Raw genomic sequence first — 19,992 nt, 5'->3', positions numbered from 1 at the left:
TTATCGAACTGCCCAAATGATAAAGGCACCCTAACTTTTACGGAGTACACTGCTTTTGCCAGAAGGATTAATGCGGAACAGCGGTACACTTTGCTAATATGAGCGTGCATGTAGCAACCATTTTCTTTTTGGGTCAATTCAGCCCCTAGTGGCCCATAACTCGGTCTGTCTGCTTTCTCGTAATGCGCAGTAGCTGTTGCGTCTAAAGAGATGATAAGTGGATGCACTTATCCAACTCGATAAGCCGATCTGCGTATTGGATAGGTGCACCTCCCATTTCCCAATTTAAATTGGTCTCGGAATAAAAGCGTACGGCGTTACTCAGAGCCACGAACACGCAACTGCTGCGCGCCCACAACTCAAACGTCGACACGTTCTCCATGATTGACGGTTGTCACGTGATGCTGTTGTCTGCACGTGCGTGGCGTGGAAAGCGATTCCCATTGCCCGCCTCTCCCCCTTCCAAAATTTTCCCACTTTCCGGTCCTGTCCCTGATATTTTTGACCTCCCAAATTCCAATACAGTGCTTCATATTTCCCCATAATTACGGATCCATCCTTTCCTCTTTGGTGAATAGGGAGGGGCTGGATGGATTCCGTCGCTTTTCCGGTGGAACTCAATCGGGGTGATCGTGGCCGTCTGTTTGAAGAACAACCATGTTATCACACGGTTGAACAGGCGACACGTGTTGCCGCAAGATTAGGAGCCGATCTGCTGCAGGGTAGACCGCAGCGAAGACCGGTGGAGGCAATCCAACTCAGAACTCTCTAGATAAAGATTCTAATATAGCAATTCGAAATAGTTTCAAGTGATGTAAAGTAATCTTCGTCGCACTTCTTTGGAATGGTGCCTTTGGGAAGAGTTTATTATTATTTAGTCTGTGGGCGTTTAGATACAAGGTGGTAAAGATAGCAAAGGCAAAATCACTCGCAGTGGGAGATAGCGATGGGTATTAGATGTAAGGACGTGCCACGTGTGCTATTGGACCCACGTCCGTCCCGAGAGCCGGATCGGATGATTTAAGCGGTGCATAAATGATGATGGTACGACGGAGGAACTCGGGGTTAAAGAAAAGGGACATGATAGTCTTTAAGGAGAAAGCGAGGGGGTAGTAGAGGAGAGGGAGGTAAAAGTACTGGCAGGCGAATCAAATCAGTGATCCGTACGGGCATGGAGCTTTGACAGAATGACGGAACTGCCCCTGACCCGTCCTGTCTCTTATAATTATTTTTTTATTTTTTTTTTTAAAAAAAAGTTAGGTTGAGAGAAAAGAGCAAAGTATCACGTGGACCGAGAATGAGGACGGTACTATCACGGGATGTAAGACGAGTATATCGCGATGGATTTTGGCGAAACGATATAAAAGGGGAGAATGTGGTTGGGCGAGATGTTAACCTGGAGATATATGTCAACTTCTCTTGTCGTGGGCAGGCTAGCTTTTCTTTTTTAATTTTATTTTTATTTTATCATTCAAGCGTCTATAAATATTAGATAAAAGCTCGATAAGGAACTAAACTCTTTCTCATATAAAAACACTTAAAAGATCTACTAAACTCTAGTTAATATATTAAATAAGTCATTTAATTTAATTTTCAACTCTAGTTAATACATCATTGTTTCAACTAAATATCATGAGCTCCTATTCTCCCTCCTACTCTGCATGCTCTCCCCCCTTAGCCTCTACTTCATCTTAGTATATATACTAAGCTTGACCATCAATTTCAAATTTTCCAATCGCGAGACTCAAACTACTAAACCTAACAAGTCTTTTAAGTTCAAGCGAGTATTCTAATCCCAAATAAGACGTAACCGAACTTGCACACTAATTCCGCGTGTAGAAATCTAATCTCAAAAACCATTCCCACACTTAAACGTTACTGTGACTGGTCTCCCCAGAAATACTTCCAAAAAATAAAGGGTCTGTGAATGAATTCAATGACTCTCTTACTACCTCCTATCATTGACGATATATATATATATATATATATATATATAGCTTGAACTCATGACCACTGCATAAAGTGGGCATCTAATTGTACCAACTACGACTGCGACAAAAACCCAACGGTCACATCCTTCTCATCGCAAGAATAATTCAAAGTTATTTCCTATCACTCAAATTCTTCCATAACTCGCCACATATTAATTCGTTAAACATCACATCCATCTAATCTAAATTCCAACTAATTGTCAGCGGACCAATAAGTCTTTGAGGTTTAACTTTTTTCTCTACTCCTCCTAAAACTCCCAGGCCTGGATTAGTTTAAGGATAAATTCCGAACTCGATTAATTAATTTTATTTTAAATAAAAAAATAGATATAAAAAAAATAAAAAAAATATTTAGTTACCGAATTAATTCGGTATAAATTTTTTAACTCAAAGCAATCGAGACCTTATTTTTTATTTTTAATTTTTAAACTATAAGAGGTGATCACTTTGCTTGATGTGATAATTCAACCAAGAAGCTAGGTTGGAATAATTTTTTTGAGGATCTTTGATAGATCAAAGTAATGTTAATTAGTCTTATAAAATAAGCAACATTAAAGACAACCCATGTTAGAGCTATTGTTCTATGTTCAAGTTCTACAACATATATATATATATATATATATATATATATATCAAGTGGAAAATAAAAAATAAAATTAGGTTGGTGAACAGGAAATAAAAAAGTTAAGTAAATGACAAGAGGATAATTAATCTATCAAGCATTATATTGGCATACATAATTATTATCACCATTAGTAAAGGAATTGTGCTTCAATAGGTTAACATAAAGGTTACCATTACCAATAACAGTTGTGTGCAATTAAAGACAGGAATCTCTCCTCATAGATTTTAGCATCAATTTTAAAAAGTATTTGTCTAAGAATAATTAGGTCAGCTTTTCAATTTATTGGACAAATAGGTTAAGCTCTAAACTATTCAGATATATAAGTTCTTTTCTATCCACTCTCTTCTCATCAATACCTTTATGTTAGCAAATTACATTCTAAGATCATCTAGGTAAGTTTATTGTGGATTTAAATTTATAACCTCTATTATAATTATTTATAAAAAAAAATTATTTAGTTAAAATATCTAATGACCTCATAAGCTGAAAATTAATTAAAAGAAATAGTTTAAGCCGAAGCAAGACTACTATAACTATCAATGTGCATTCCACGTGTCGGATGATAGAGAATATTTATTTTTTTAATAAAAAAAAGGAAAAAAAAATGGAGGGAGACAAAGACAGGAGTGAGACTTACGTAAGCAGAGATTGTCGGGAAAAATATCGTACGTTTTCTCGTGTACGAAGACGAGAAGATAATGAGGAGAGAGAACTCGTAATGGCGTGATCTTTTTCTTCTTCTTCTTCTTCTTCTTTTTTTAAATAAAAATAAAAAGAAAAAGAGAGAAAATATTCATCATCATGTGTACGTGGGATATTGAGGGATGGCGACCGTAGTTTTGTCCGCACTCCCATTTGCTGTGCTTCTGCTGATCCACAGCCTTTCTCCCTTTAGTTCGCTGTTTACTATAAAAAGAGCGATGCCAGTGCCACTGTCTGGCATCGCATCTTTGGACTTTCCCTCAATAGCAGTACAACTGCTATAGGGAACCAACATTCTACCACAGGATTTAACAGGGGTTAAATTTATTTTAATAAAATTTTCTTTAAAATATTCTAAAATGATCTTAGTGTGACTTAGTCTATTAAATAGAGCTCCGATTAACTTAGAGGTCCGGTTAAGTTTTTACTAACGGATCTAACGGCAGAATATTTTTTATATATATTTGTTAAATTATAGAGCTCTGGAAGTCACTATTTACCTCCTTTTTTATAAATGTTCTTGAAGTTTTTGATTGGATTGGGATAATTAGATTTTTGGTTTATAATATTTTCTGAAAAAGAAAGAAGAATCAGTAATTTTATTTTATATAACTAGAGCACAATGAACTTTCTCTCTTGATTTAATAGAAGCGGGATTATTTATACTAGAGATCAAACTTGTACCAGGAGTGATAAAATATATTAAACTTTTCTCTATTATTTTATTTTGCACTTTGTGTTTATTTTTGATTTAAATTCAAATAGTTGCAAAAGATTGCGTGTAAATTGAAACCAGCCCCATATAAAATGTGTGTGTGAAATTAAAAGGTCCCACCTTTAATTTCGGTGTCTGCATCAAGGGGAGAAATTACATTTATACCCCTATCGTTTGACATGGAGAACATTCTGGAGCACACCTGGGTATGTCTCAGGCTCTGCTTTCCGAGATGGTCTTTTTGGGGGTTTTCCATTTAAAGGAGGGCTAGGGGTAGTTTGGTACTTCGCCGTGTTGCTGTTAAGTGAGCTAAAGAGACCTTTTCTATTATCTTAGTCAAAGAATAGTTCCCCTCTTAAAATGGAAACCTTCTTGAATCTGGTACCAGATAAAGACACCCCCCCAAACCCTAAACTCAATTCGACCCACTTCAATCTTTTGACAATTCAACTTCTCCTTTTTCTTTTAATAGTTTAAGGGGCACGTTATCCCACAGTCGTCGGAGCCGGACGGCAAGGCTCGACAATTAGGTTAGACAATTAGATCAATCCTCCAACAAAAATGAGCCCTCACGAGGCACTCTGTCTTTGGATAATTCTTTTTTATTTAATCAGAAGAAACCGAGTTCAATCTTGTGTAGGTGTTGTCCAGGAGTTAAACATTAATTGAATTAAAATTTTAAGAGAAAACTGTATTTTACCCCGTGTGATTTAGGCTTAAATTTATTTCACTCACTTATAGTGTCACTTTATCTCCTTATGAATATATTCAAGCTAAAACTGATATTTTTCCCATCATATTTAACTAATCTGCACGTCGAATTTGATGATACTCATTATAAATATAGAGAAAGTAAATTTTAGACCTAACCACATAAAATAAAATGTAATTCCTCCAAAATTTGATCCGTGGGCGGTTGAATGATTGAATTTGATATCAAAATAATACTTAGATACCTCAAACCCAAGATATTATTGATAATTAAAATTTTCTATGTGCCACTACAAAAGAAGAAAAAAAATTGTCTAACATTTTTGGGTACACCCAAATAAAGCCATAGCCAGTGCTAAACTCTCCTCTCTTTTGTGGGTCTCTCTCTTTTGTGGGTCTTTTGCTTAGTTACTACTAATATAAGATGCCCATAGCAAACATCAGGTGCCAGTTTCCTAATCACTAGAAGATGACAGGCTTTTCTAAACTTTTGGGCACACATATTGATGCCACTTCCCTAAAACCTGGCCCTCCCATCATCTCCACACTTTCCTCTTCTCCACTTCTCTGTGTCTTTCAAATGGCTATACCTATAAGAGATGGCCCAGCCACAGGGGGATCATACATCAATTGTCACATCTAGCTACAAAATTAAAATTTTCTTTTTTAGCTACAATGATTGAGATGAAGCACCAAACAAGAACAACATAATAATCCAAACCTACTTGAAAAGAGAGACAGCCATGGAGTATAGAAGGGGGGGAAGAAAAAAGGGGTAAAAAAAAGAACTTTACTTGCCAAAATAAGTCACCTCCCTGTCTTAAATTGAAACCCATCAGCTTCAGTTAACTGGAGCTTTTGATTGAGTACTGGGACAAGAAACTAAATTCATGAATTTTTCAACTGTAACTTGGTGCTGGAGGTTGTCAGGGAATCTCTGCGGCAAGTGTCATAAGATTTCTTTTGAAATGAATGAATTTTCTAACTTGATTTATGGATAGAGCAATTTAAGTCTAATCAAGAGTAGTTTGGGCAATTGAATTTTTTTCACACAATGCTGTACTATTCAACATAAAAATGACAATAGTAATCATTTAACAGACGAGAAAAAACTAGTGTCAGGGAAAAAAAAAGAAAAAAAAAAAAACATGAAGCCAATAGACACTAGCTTAAGGGGAAACTTAATTCCAATGTTTACATAGGAACTGCACTTTAATAATCTTTTTTTGATAAATTCTCATTATCCACTGAAATCATCTGGAAAACAACCAAACGAATAGAACAAAAGAAAAATAGAACTAATAATCAACTGTATGTCATTTTTACAAACTACCTATCAGATTTGCAGATTGCAATGTTTTCAAGCAGCTCGATGCGAATAATATCGTATGATTGATGAACATATGAGGAAATGCATTACTACATATACAACAACTTCTAGTGAAAGAAAGGGAAACACACATCTCGGAATAATCCCTATGTGTTCATTAAATATGGGACCATTCAAGATTGTTATTTTATATGACTAGAGAATTTTTTTTGTCCAATTTAATCATTGTGCCAGGCAGGGGAAGCATACTTGTCTGATTCATCGTGGCTGCAAGTATATCATCGCCACATTGTGTCATTTGACAGAAAACTATACATCCCAGCTCTCATCTGATTGAGTAATCCAAACACCCAAAGAGGTCCACCTGAATAGTTAAGAAGATTTAGGAAGGCTGGAATATTTGGCATAACAGAGATGCAAACATTAAGAACATATTAAACCTTTTTCTGATCAGAACGAGGGACTTCCAAGAAAAGTGGTGACTCCTGGGGCTTGAATCTGCTTCAAAGTGGTTGTGAGCCAGTCCAATCCCTCATAAAGTCCATCGCCACTGAGAGCACATGCTCCCTGGACATGCCATATTCGATTCTTCAGCTCATGCAGGCCTAGCCCTTCAGAAACCTCTGCGGTGCTCATTGCGCCTTTCTGGATGCAAGGAAAATGATTATGGTTCAATTTTAGAAAATAATTTACTACAGCTGACACCTCTACTTGACAGTAGAAGAGTATAAGTAGCTATCGTGTAATGAGTTAGTTTTCCTTTCTGTTAGTCTTGTCAAGGTATGAACTCGGTAACTGAAAAGGTTGACAATTCCTTTCATGAATTATAGAGTTGATCCAGTCCATCTAGGATCTTTACTCCTAAGGCTTGATAGAATCATGACCATTTGAAATCAGCCCTTTCACATCATGAATGCAGAACTGTATATATCTTCATAGGTGGAACTGAAGAAAACCATTACTGAAATGCATAGTAACTGAATGTCTGAATTCTCCATGTACTGACTTCATATTTTGATGCTAATTGGGTATGATAAGTAAGATTATCCATCCATGAAGGATTGACTTATCAAAGAAAGAATAGTTAGAATTCAGAAGTCAAAACAACTGTGTAATTATATTATGAGATGCATCATTTTTCAGTATGCTCTTCATTCATATGAGTGGAGATGAGATCATTTCAAACAGAAATCTGTAGGATTATGTATCATGCACTAAAATGTGGGATTTCATTACCATGAATTCTTCATTCAAAGCATGGAATACAAAGCAAAGTAAGTCCATTTGATTACTTGGCCTTACTAATGAATGGCCATTCTGTGCATGTAAAAGGGCCTTCAAAAGTTTAGAGAAGAGAAGAGAAGCGAAGAAATGCGAGCCACCTGAATTACAGTAAAAGCACATGCTTTATGATGCATACTGAAATCACATGACTGTCATGGACTTAAAGGCACTATGCTCTTGACTTCAAAAATGCAGTTAAACTTACCATGTCTTGCTTGTTTGCAAACACCAAGATGATACTTCTGAGCATGAAAGGATTCTTGATAATTGCCTGAAAGAAGAATAAAAAGCAATTAACTCAACAAGAAGGAAATTTCATAATCATCAAAAGTAAAACTCGACGTCCAGTAATTACTTAGTAAGAATCAGTTTATAAACTTAACCTCAAATTCTTGCTTGGCTTTCCCAATCCTTTCTCTGTCTAATGAATCGACTACATAAATCTGAAACAAGAGCAGACAGATATCTTATATGTTTTCTTCCATATCTTACATTAGATATAAAGCAAAGATTTGGGATTCCAAGAATATACAACAAAGCAGTCCCTGAGTTCCTCATGCAATAGAACTTGGATTGCTGTGATGATAACAAGTAACAACATATAATCCCAAGGATGATAGCTTTATCCTATATGGCATCCCCTCTCTAACAATCCCTAGATGGGCTCATCTAAATCTTAGTCCCAAACCAATTGTGGATTGATCTGGGTCAAGATAGAATAAGACCCTGATGCGGCCCAAGCCTACTTATATGAAATATGGTGCTGGCAGATCAATACTGAAGAAAATTGTGAGAGCAAGTTCTTTGTGTTTGTACTCCTTATGAAAAACATAAGAATATCTAAGAATAAAGAACAGTCATTAAAGCTGGTGTCAGATCTTTATATTGATCTTCTCAGATGATTTTTGGAGGACAAAATAACAAGACTAATTAAGAGATAGATGGTCTCCTTCTATATATTATGAAGAAGTTATGGTGACTATGAACTAGTATGTTGAATGAACTCATGAAGCAATCTCATGTTTTAGTTATTATGAGCCAGAAGCTTAGTTGAAAGATTGATAGTAGCAGAAACACCTACAAGGTAATCAAACTATAACATAAAATCACTACTAATCATGTACCGCAGAGCAGAATACTACATGTATAAGCTGGGAAACTCGAGTTTGCTTTAAAAAAGGTGTCCAATTTCAGATATGACTTCTTCATAAAATTGAATGCAGCGGCAGCTGTAAGCCATCAGAATTCTAAAAGGAATTGAATGGTCGTTCAGCAGTAATAATCAAATGCAAGAAATAAGGACGTTAAAAGTAACAGATGAAATATACATAGCAATCGTTACCAAGGCATCTGTATTGCTAAAGTAATGCCTCCACAATGGTCTTAGTTTCTCTTGGCCACCAACATCCCATACCGTGAACATTACGTTCTTATATTGAACTTTCTCCACATTAAAACCTGCAGAGCATGGTGAAAGAATAATCACAAGACTTGGAGAGTTAGAAGTCTCAACTCTAAAGAGCACTTTTAAAAAACTACAGATTACTTCAGTGAATCATGATATTTAATATGGTAGAAGAAATATATGATGCAAGTTAAAGAAAATAACACTTACAAACTTAAAAAAATGTAACACAAATTACTGACCTCACAAGATACCTAAAATCTAAATTTCCAGGAAACTAGAAATAGCAAGGCCAAATTTTAAATAGATCAGCTGATGCAACTAAACGGTAAAACAAGAGTCTACTTCTATATTTAATCTATTCTGCATTTTTGCATCAATTCTCAAAATTGTCTCATAACTAAGTAAAGGAATTAAATATAATGGCACCTAGTTTCCATGATGGGCAAGGACCGATGAAGCAGCAGGGGGTCTAAAGATGTCAAGCATAGAAATTACAGGTTGCTGATATATATTTAAAGCCCTGCAGTACAGCCTGGAGAGCATATAGCCTCTCAAATTCAAATATAAGGATAATCCTGATATTGTGTTGCAGTGAAGCAATTAATTCATATGTATGGGATTCTGTGATCTCTAGATAAAGATTGTTAGAGCTTATACCAACTAAGATGGCACCTTACATATTATCAAGTTAAAGATAGAAAATTGAAAAGAAGGTTGTTTGGTTGTGTATGGTGCTTACCAATTGTTGGGATGGTAGATTGAACTTCTCCAATATGCAATTTATACAAGATAGTTGTTTTACCAGCTGCATCCAGACCGAGCATCACAACCTATATCAAGTGAACTTGAAATAATGATTAATGCAATAGGTGCTACAAGTCTACCAATAGAAAGAGGTAGATTAAAGCTGAAAACCGAGCTACCAAAAGTTTCTAAGTTTTTGCAGGTCAATTGGTTACTGATTTAATTACACTAAGTTTCAGAGTATAAGCAAGAATCGACAATAACTCTCTTTCTTTTGTAGCGAAGCAGATAAGTTTCTACCTTTCTGCTTTCTTCTCTCCTTAGGATTAAAGCGCCTCATTTAAAGCAATCTTGAGGGGGTGATGCCCTCATTTGCTGATGATTCTGTTATTTTACCATATAGGTTCGCCAAACTCTTACTTCATAATACCGCCCTTTGATTTATTTTGCATAATTGCCCACTACATGGTAATAGTACATATCCGAACATCTTTTTATGTGATGCATATCTAAGTAACTACATCAAAAGAGGCAAAGCAAACAAGATGGCGTTTCTAACTATCTTTTAACAAAATGTCAATAACAACAAACATCTCATCTGCACTCCAATCACAAACTAAAAACTAATACAGAGCCGAGAAAGTATAAATAAAAAACAGCAATCCGAATAAGATTAAGAAGTTCTAAGACAGACCCATATGAGGAATCATAGTTTCATCAAAGAATACAAGAGATTGAAAGAGGAAGAAATGGGCATACCCTCATCTCCGCGATGCCAAAGAAGCTGTCAAAGAGCTTACGAAAAGCTTGACCCATGACTGCTTTCTCTCTCTCTCTCTCGCCTCTTCTCTTCCGCGACGCAGTTTATAGCTCGTGATATTTCTCGGAAGGATGGATGTAGAAGGTTTGGACGAAGACTTCTTCTCGTGTTCTTAGATGGGAAAGAAGAAGAAACTTCCTTCTCATTCTCGGTCGTTGCTATCTAAAACTCTCTTCTCATAACGCCGTTGTTTTATCTAAACCTCTCTTCTCTACCGTTAAGTCGATGACACAGTTCGTTAGTGACTTAACAAAAAAATGTTAAGATCTCAAAGAATTGTTCCAAGTCCTTGATGAATGTCGTTGACCAGATTAACTGTTTTCAATGAAGTAATTCTCTTGTAAATATTTTCTCCGATAATAATGGCTAGCATTTTGAGTCTTGGTGTGAGCCATGTCTTCTATCCCAGAGGTGGCAACTAGTCATATAAGCATGTTATTTGCAAAACATGATGCAAACTGTAATTGATTAAAGTTTGACAAATGCTTGAATAGAGACTTCAAATTTGATCTAACCTTTAATCCTGTCCCACTTAGAATGTTTTGGATCTACTTAAATGAATAATAACCTTAATTGTCATCATCCCTCTAGATGGGATTAAATAACTTAATTAATTACAGATTGTCCTCCTAAGCCACCATCTCAATTTTGGAAAAATACTTAGCAAAATGCTCTCAACCACTCCATCCAAAAACATAAGAACTAAAAGTGGATTAACCAACTCACCAACCTGCACAGTTTCTCCATTATAAAAGAAGGCAAAGAAATTGAAAAGTTTAGTATAATTGCAACAAAAAAAATAAAAATAAAAATCTTAGGTTGATTTTTAATTTCTTTCCGTTGAGAAAGATGTATGATCCAAAGTACCCGCCTGCCCAAGGTAATAAATAAATTTCCTTTCACTTGGGTATGATCAATAAAATTTTTTTCAGTTCTTTTCTTTGTTATAATTCTTATGTCATGGAAGGTCGTTTTCTTTTTATTTCTTTTTTTTTTCATGCGGTTTTGTTATTATCTTTTGCATGCAATTATTATACATTACGAGACTTTTGATTATTATTATTATTATTATTATTATTTTATTTTTATGTAGGTTATTACCAAGGGCCTCCGGTAATGCCACCACCTCAGTATGCTCCTCCACCACGATCATCAGGCGGCGACGGCTTCATTACGGGATGGTAAGTTCTTTATTGCTAAATAATCACTTAATCTAAAAGCTTAATTTACTAACTAATACACTAATAATATATCGCATTTATAACGAGCTTTCTCGTATACGAGTCCTAATAATACCACACACATATGGAATTACAATATTTTTTATGTTAAATAATCAGTTATTTTAAAAGTATAAAATATTATGTAAGTATATATACATGTATATTGTTTGAGGTACTTTTTTAATTTTTCTAAACTTAGTTAGGACAAATAAATACATTTTAACTCCATGTATTTATACCAAATTTAAATACAAATTTAATAATATGATTAAATATATTTTATCTCCTTGTACTTATGTTAAAAATCATTTTACTTCTGTATATTTTAAAAATTCTCAAATTAGTTCATATACTTACAACTAAAGTGAAACCAATATTTCTATCAAAATTAATGGAGCAAGTTCATGACAAGATGCCCCGTCATGTTTATTAGGCAAAATAGATGAGTTTTTAATCAGATTCTTTTAACCCATATTCATCTTGTTCATATATGTGATCTAATAATTCGCACAATCAAAAAATATATATACATATATTCTTTTACTTATTTAAGTGGTGATTATCTATAAAATATTTAAAATAAAGAAAATTTATTCAATTTTTGAAAAAAAATTTAGGCACGCTCACTTTACTCATAAGTATATAGATTTATTAAAGACTTGTTAAAATATACAGAAAAAAAATAATTCTAGGCATAAATATGTAGGTAGAGAGATAAAATATATCTAACCTCTCATAATATTACTTGAGTACTAACATTGATATGATAATTTATCTCCAAAAATTAATCAATAATTTTTACTTTTTATGTTATGTCAATTTCTCTTCAAGATAAATATTATTTCACTCTTTCATATGTCACATCAAAGGATGCAAACCCTTACTATAAGGACATTTTTCAATAAAAAATCTTGTAAGCCTACAATCCCGTAGATCTTCTTTGGAAAAACGTTTATACTTGCTTGCAGGTTTGTAGCCTTTATTAAGGACCTCTTTCTCATTGAAAATAAATCAGCATTCAAAAATAAAAATTTAGTAATAATATTTTGATGCTAATATTTTTTAAAGTCAAAGAATATTTTGATCCATATAAACATATCTTTTTAACTCTTCTCCAAAACCAATATTTTTATACTAAAAATAATAAAAATACTCCTAGACTAGTTCTCAATCAAATACTTAATTTTCTTAGACTAATTCGAAGCTACCTAAAATGAGACTAAGCTTTAATATTACTATTACATCCTTAGCATCCATAACATTTTGCTGTCTGAGTAAAATATTTATTTGTTATGTTAACAAAATAAACTTATTTTATAATATTTAAGATAGGATAAGAATAGTATAATAGTGAAGCATAGAGAATATGTATGTTTCTTAATGCTTCTGTGATATTTTAAACTTTTGTTTAATATATCAATAAAAGAGAGCTTATCTTGTTTAATACCTAAAATTGCATCTATTTTTGATAACTTTTATTCAATTTCTACAGCCTTGCTGCTATTTGTTGCTGCTGCCTTATTGATGACTGTTGCTGTGATCCCTCTGTAATAATTGTCAGCTAATTGTAAACCATTCTAATTTCAAATTCCCAATTGTAATTTGGTAATATTTGATGTATAATTGTATGTATATTTAAGAGAATTTATGATTTGAATTTGAAATTTATTATTATTTTTTATCACCATTGACACTAACATAGAGTATTTTAGATTAACTATGATATCACTTTCATGATATGAGTTTCACATGGTTGCATTAACTAAGGGGAAAAAAGATAATTAGCAGCCTTATTATTATACTAATTTTCTTATAGTTTTTAATTATATAAAACTTTTAAAATTATCTTCCATTAGTTATTTATTAGATTCTTCTAATTAAAAAATCACGTGACATTAATTTAAGACTCTCGAAATATTATTAAGAAAATCTTAAAAATAAAGAAATTTGTATATAACGTCTTAAAATGGTTTTTTAAGCGTAACTATATTTTACGCCATATATTTTTTACTATTTATAAATCGAGCTCTAAAATACTCTAGGTTAGATTTAGACTAATTAAGTAGAGATATTTTATTTTTAAAATAACTAAAATATCCTACTCGGTTGAGATTATTTTTATAATTTTTTTAGTATAGTTAACTTAATATAGATGTTTAGTTAAGTTTAACTAGCTGATCTAACGATAGGGTATTTTTTTTTTATAAATATTCACTAAATTATAAGGCTTGATTTGAAAATAATAAAAATATACGGTGCGAACTATAATTTTATTAAAAGACAAGTATTACATGCAAATTGTTCTTAAAAAATAAGATGAAGATATTAAATAGTTGAGGAGGAGTAGTGCTGTAATTAATCTTTATAAATAATTTTATTTAGATTTTTAAACTATTTTCCGTATATATATTTTTAAACCTTTTTATTCTCTACATATACTCTCTAAATTAAAAAAGAAAAATGAACCAAAAAATATCTTTAGATAAAAATAATAATTCTGATATATATAGTAAAAAAATAAATTAAAAGAGTGTAGGTAAAAGAAAGATAGATATTCAAACTACCCATCCAAAGATCTAAATTTTTTTTTATTTGTTTATTGTTTTAATTTTTTTTTTTTAAAAAAAATTGAGAGAGAGCTGGATACAGCTATAAGCCCAGAATAAGGTAAAGTTTACAATGCTTTCTTGGGCCGTTCCCAAAATTTCGTCCTCTATAGTATTGCCAAGTGGCCTCTCTCTCTCTCTCTCTCTCTCTAGGCGATTAAACTCAAACTCCGTCCTTTTCTTGCAAAATTTATATTATAATCTTTAGATATTATGCATCTCCCGAGAAGCTAATCTGTGGGGACTTGGGTTCGTACTTGGTACATGAAAATATCTTTTCTCGTTTATTGTCGTTATATGCTTGTCTCGTAGTCGACGTGATATTATTACCATCTCACTCACATGAATACTATTAGCAACAACACATCCCAACAAAATTAATCAAATGAATTGAGATTTTAAAGTTTGGATGGTTTAGTGACACAAAATGGAAGTCTTGATACTTCTTTTTTTGAATTTAATCAAAAATAAGTGTGCAAAAATGAAGCTGTGAAGTCACCATCTTCCTGAAAAGTTACTAAGCTGCTAGGAAACGTATATTTGACTCAATTCATATTCTAGAAAACAAAAAAGAAGAAACGAGATTTAAATAGCAGCTTTTGAATCCAAAGAAGAAGAATCCTATGATGATGGTGGATCTACAAGCCGAAAGAAAAGTATAGCAAAGAAAAGCACCCAGAATACACTACTGCTTCTCATCCTCCTAAATTAAAATTATCCAGTTTTATCTAGGAAAAAGGCAAAGATGGGATTCAAAGTGGGACATAACCAAGTTTTGCATTCACCACCTTATCCCAAAAGTTATCCATCTTATCTTTTTTTCCCTTTTTTTTTTTTTTGCATCAAAAGAAGTGAGCTCTGCTTCACTGTGAAGCTCTCAGTGAAGTGCTCCCATTCCATCCCAACTCCAATGCTTATCTTTTTAAATATATTTCTATCACTTTAATCCCTTTAAATTATTTTTTTAATTATATTTGACTAATTTATACATCTAATTTTAAGACCCTTATTAGAGATAAGTATATTAAAAATATTAAACGTATGTATATTTTTATTATTTGAAAACTAATTGGGAAAGTTGGTAGGTATTAAATATTAAATGTACTCTTTTCGATGACAAAGAAGATCATGAGATAGACCATAAACCCAACTAATTATTCTAGAGAAATGGTTTGGCTCAATGGCTCAACTAGGTTGATGATTCGATAATGCAGTTGGCTTGGAGAAGCAGCTCGACAGCGTGACAATTTAAAGTCTGCTTTTAGTTTAGAATAACGATTCGGTGATGCACATGCTTAAAAGGCTAAACTAAACAACTTACTACATCTAGCATTTGTGCTCATAAATGATAAAAAAAAAATTGTATCTACAACTTTTAAACTTAATACAAATAATATTATAAAAAGTGAAAATAAATTTAGACATAATCATAATGGGGTAAAATGTAATTTTCTTTTTCTTTTTTAACTGTAACGGTGCAGTTTGCATTAAGAGGTCGTAAAAATGAAATTTTTTACAGCAAGTTATGTGGGCTAATGAGTAACTTTACCTCTCCCCTTTCCAGGCTGTTATGGGGACCAATCTGCAAGACTGTCTCCTTTTGCATAAATAACAAAAGAAAGAGGGATCCTGTGCCAATAATAATCACAGCCCAGCAAAATTTAAGTCAAAAGGTACCATGCGGACAATAAAGTGTATCTGCTCATGTTATCTCATAATTGCAAGACCTTTTTTGTTCCATCTTTGCTAAAATGGAATCATATTCTGCCCTGTAAAGGAAAAAGGATTCTAGAAAAACCAAGGGATTAGTTTCTCTCAAGCGTTTTTGCAAATTCAAATTGGATTTATTTCGTTTAATAAGATTTTATTTGGTGTTGAGAAAAAACGATTTGGGCCCTTCATTGAGTTTAAGGTGACACAAAAATTAAGATATATTTTTTTTATTATTCAATAATAGCTCGAAGATTAACTCTCCCTAAATACAAAAATACTAAGGCCCCGTTAAGCTTTAACTAATATACTAAGCTGTGTGTCGCCAAACTATTACTCCGAATTGAATGCTGTTGAAATATTGCTCCAAGCCATTACGCTGCCAAGTTGCTCCTCCAAGCCAATCGTACCGTTGAGCTAATAATCGAGCAAGTCATTGAATCAAACTATTATTAACCATCAATCACCAAATAATTTTCTTTATAATAATTATTTAAAAATGGAGTTAATAACATGACCTTTTTAGTCATAGGGATGTATCTAAGTCTCACATAATTTTTAGCCCCGCATACTAAGTCTATCTTGATATATTTAAATAAATTTAGCTAATATTTTAAGCAGTCTAATTTAAATATTAAGCTGTTTTATGGCCGAGCTAGAAGCTGTCGAGTAATCAGTTTAAACTACTATTCATAATAACTATTTAAAATTAGAGTGGAGGAGTCACCTGCTATCTATTCTATCTAACTTTAGGATGACTCTTTAGAAGATTCAAACCTAGATTTGAATTTCGAAGGTGTACCTCCTTCTTTTTTTGGTTATTTTATTTTAATAACAAAGAAAATTCAACTTGATTTAAAACTTCCATTTTGAAATCTTATTATAATTTTTTGAAACAACCACCCTAATTAAGACAAGTAGAATCCAATGTCCAGCGCAACAATCTATGCATATAAGGAGCCATCTTTGCAGTACTTCTCACTCCACACATACATACACACACTCTCTCTCTCTCTTTCTCTCTCTTCACCTTTAAACCCTCCTAGCTAGCTTTTGCAAAGCCACCAAACCAAACCCCAAAGCTCTTCTCACCCAAGCTATGCTACTTCCCACCTGATGCTCCCTTCAACTAAAACCTCCTCCACTCGCCTCGGAGCCCACCTCGCACTCGACCAAGAAGCAGCCATGGCGGAGACCAACAACCCAAGCAACATCCGCGAGGCGTTGGAGAAGGCCAACGAGCACTACAAGGACCAGGACGCCTACAAGGAGATGGACACGCCGGACGCCATGCGCGCCGCGCGCGTCCAGGTGCAGACCGCGGCCGTCCGCGGGGCGTATGGGGACTACGTCACCATGCCGGAGGAGCCGCCGACCAGGATCGAGCTCGTTGGGTGGTACATCTACGGTCTCTGCTCCTACTTCGTCCTCGCCGTGCTCGTCCCCGTGCTCTTCCCGCTCATCATCTCGCAGATCGCGCCGTCCTCCGACTCGCCGCCGTACACCATCAAGGGCGTCGCTTGCTCTCGGAAGGAGATGGCGCTGTGAGTACTCTCTCAGTTCTCTTCCGGGATTTTTTTTTTTTTTTCATTTCACACCCTGTGCTATGTGTTTATTTCAGGTTTAAGCTGTTATTTTTATCCTTCAATTAAAAAATATAGAAAGATGGTAGGGTGTAAAATGAAACAAACACACTGTAGTAGGTTTGGAGTAAAAAAGTATACAATAAATCTCCTTTTGAAAATTTGAAGAGGAGGAGCATCTCTCTCTTCTGATATAGACGTTGAAATGAAAGCATCTTGTCGTCTCTTCTTTTGAGGAGAAGCAATAAATGAAAGCATCTCTCTGCTCTCTTTTTTATGGAACCAATGAAGACTTCCTTCAAAGCATGCCTGCCTGCCTGCCATTGTTTTGTCTTCTTCTCTCTCTCTCTCTCTCTCTCTCTCTCTCTCTCGGCATAGAACTGGTAATTAACAAGATTACTATTAGTCTCATCTCAAATGATAAATGATTACCATTTAATGTCTAATTAGTGGATAATTTAAAACTAACTGAGATTTATTTTTTCAAAAAAAATTGTTTGTTGTTTTTGTTTTTTTGGCAGGTACCAGAAGTTAGTACATCACTCCATTGTTATCGGTAGTTCAAAACTCTCCGCCCTCAACTGGACGGCGATCTCATGGGCCGTTGGGATCTTCGTCGCCTCCCCCCTCCTCACCCAGCTCGGTCACCACCTCGACCGCGGCCAGCACCAGTCCCTCATCCTCATCGCCGCCACCACTGTCGGCTCCTTCTCCTGCCTCCTTACCGGCTTCTTCAAGACCGTGTGGCTCTTCCCTTTCTACATCGCAGCCGTCATTTCCTCCATCGTCGTCGCCGAAGCCGCCCACACCCGGTACTTGGGCCTCATGGTCCGCGGCCTCACCGCCGGGGTCGGCGGAAGGCAACGCCTCCTCCGCCGTCGAGCCGTCTCGAGCCGCCTCTCGTTGTACTCCACCGCCATAGGTAGCGTCGGAGCCGCCATCATAGCCGCCTTTGTCTACCACATGCTTCGCCGCTCCGACCAGCTCACGAGCTTATGGGTGGTTTCCATCTTTAGTGGCCTCGCGTGGTTCGTCGGCATATGCCATGGCCTCGTTTCTACTAGACCAGCGTGCTCATCACCATCATCCTCGTCATCGACGTCGTCAGATTTCGCTTCCAAGTTGGCATACGCCCTCGCGGTGTTCAACTACCCGCACGCCGTCGGCGGCCTCGCCGCCGTATTCTTGTCATCGTTCTCCACCACGTGCATCTTCACCGGCGCTGTACTCTACGTAGTAGGCGGCGATTGCATCAAGCCGGTCATTCTTCTAACATTATGGATTTTCTACTTCATGTTTCCGGCGATGTCGCTTCCTCTGCTGTATCCTTTCCAGATGCTCATCCGTGCGGACGCGGTCAGTATGCAGTTGCTCGGATTCCTCCTGTCGGCATTCGCCTCCGGTGCTGGGTTCTACTATAAAGGAAGGAAATGGAATGAGTTACATGTCATCCTCATGGGTCTAGTCCAGAGCACGGCCGCCGGATTGCTGCACGCGTTTGGGCGGGTCTTGCTTCTGGATTGCACTCCGGCCGGGAAGGAGGGGGCGTTTGCAGTGTGGTTCGCGACAGCTAGGGCAATCGGCGGCTGCATTGGATTCTCAATCGGGTCGGCGTCTCCGGGGCACGTCGGGCCGGCGTTTGCGGTGGCGTTCTTGGCTAGTTTTGTGGGGCTTCTGGTGCTAATCTTTGGCAATGTGAGCAATGTGGGAGGAGTAGTTGCCGCAGGGCATGTGGAAGGGTTGGAAGACGAGAGGAGGTCGAGCGCGGCTTGTGGAGTGGACAAGGTAGGGGAAGGGATGAATGCCATTGAAGTGGCTTCAAGCTCAGGGGAGGAGAGGGATGGATATGGTGGAAGGGTAAGAGTGTAATATGGGGTGGTGTTATTGAATTTTTCTTCTTTTGGAACACTAGTTGCTAGTTTGACATTGTTTGTAGTTAATTCTTTGTTTGAGATAATTGTAACTGACTTGTCTGTTTTCTTTTGACCATCCCCCCCCCCCCCCGTCCAGTGATTATTTTATGAATTTGTATGTTGTGGATTGGATGCGCAGTGCTTCTACTTAGATTTGAGTTATAATTTTGTGTAATTATTTTGTAATCAATTTAATAACTAATGTCTTAAGTAGAAGGATAAAGCGACCGCAACCTTTGTTCTAGAAAGAAAAAGGTTAATTTTGAATTGCAGCCCCATTAGAGTTACTTAATTGTGAAATACCTATTCTAAATTGTATACCATCCTAATTACATTGTGAATTGGTTACCAATTTATGGCCGTTCTTGATAAGCTAGCTCAAGAAAAAGAGTTGTTGGAGGAAACTGAAGATTTTTCTTTGTTTTTTTTTCTAAGACAAAGTTGATGGTTTATTAATTCTTCTCCTTTCTCTTTTGGAACTTTTTTTTAGTAGTTTTTTTTTTCTCGTTATTTTCATTTCGATCAATCCTTTTCTTCATCTAAATAGGAAGTCTTTGAAAAAGTTAATCAGGTTAATTTTAACCCAACAAAACATGACAAAATGATATTTCTTGATGAATACCTTTT

The 19,992-nt window shown here is 35.5% G+C and overlaps 2 protein-coding genes and 1 long non-coding RNA gene across 4 annotated transcripts; 2 read left to right on the top strand and 1 right to left on the bottom strand.

Annotated features, from left to right (window-relative positions):
• Positions 1-5,950: 5,950 nt before the first annotated feature.
• LOC140789971 (uncharacterized) lies at positions 5,951-10,549 on the bottom strand. 2 transcript variants are annotated; one of them, XR_012109277.1, is made up of 7 exons: positions 10,270-10,524; positions 9,506-9,596; positions 8,701-8,816; positions 7,742-7,801; positions 7,564-7,629; positions 6,515-6,715; positions 5,951-6,438 (listed from the first exon to the last, which is right to left on the bottom strand). XR_012109277.1 is itself a non-coding variant. In XM_073139916.1 (7 exons), the coding sequence occupies exons 1-6, from the start codon at positions 10,324-10,326 to the stop codon at positions 6,525-6,527; spliced, it is 585 nt and encodes a 194-aa protein (XP_072996017.1). In that variant the 5' UTR covers positions 10,327-10,549; the 3' UTR covers positions 5,951-6,438; positions 6,515-6,524. The 2 variants fall into 2 exon arrangements, 1 of the variants encoding a protein (XP_072996017.1); XM_073139916.1 differs by having other exon boundaries at positions 6,515-6,719; positions 10,270-10,549.
• A 573-nt stretch (positions 10,550-11,122) lies between these two features.
• On the top strand, positions 11,123-13,126 carry LOC140789918 (uncharacterized). Its single transcript, XR_012109271.1, has 3 exons — positions 11,123-11,210; positions 11,424-11,511; positions 13,046-13,126. It is a non-coding gene; the product is annotated as an uncharacterized lncRNA (long non-coding RNA).
• A 3,723-nt stretch (positions 13,127-16,849) lies between these two features.
• LOC140788601 (uncharacterized) lies at positions 16,850-19,441 on the top strand. Its single transcript, XM_073137914.1, has 2 exons — positions 16,850-17,413; positions 17,974-19,441. Exons 1-2 carry the CDS (start codon positions 16,986-16,988, stop codon positions 19,319-19,321), a joined length of 1,776 nt encoding a protein of 591 aa, XP_072994015.1. The 5' UTR covers positions 16,850-16,985; the 3' UTR covers positions 19,322-19,441.
• The last annotated feature ends 551 nt before the right edge of the window (positions 19,442-19,992 follow it).

Source organism: Typha latifolia, chromosome 5, assembly GCF_019914945.1.
Source record: "Typha latifolia isolate L0001 chromosome 5, TyphaL0001v2, whole genome shotgun sequence".
NCBI classification, from domain to species: domain Eukaryota; kingdom Viridiplantae; phylum Streptophyta; class Magnoliopsida; order Poales; family Typhaceae; genus Typha; species Typha latifolia.
Note: the sequence above shows the minus strand (reverse complement) of the source record. Positions and strands in the feature narration are given on the sequence as shown.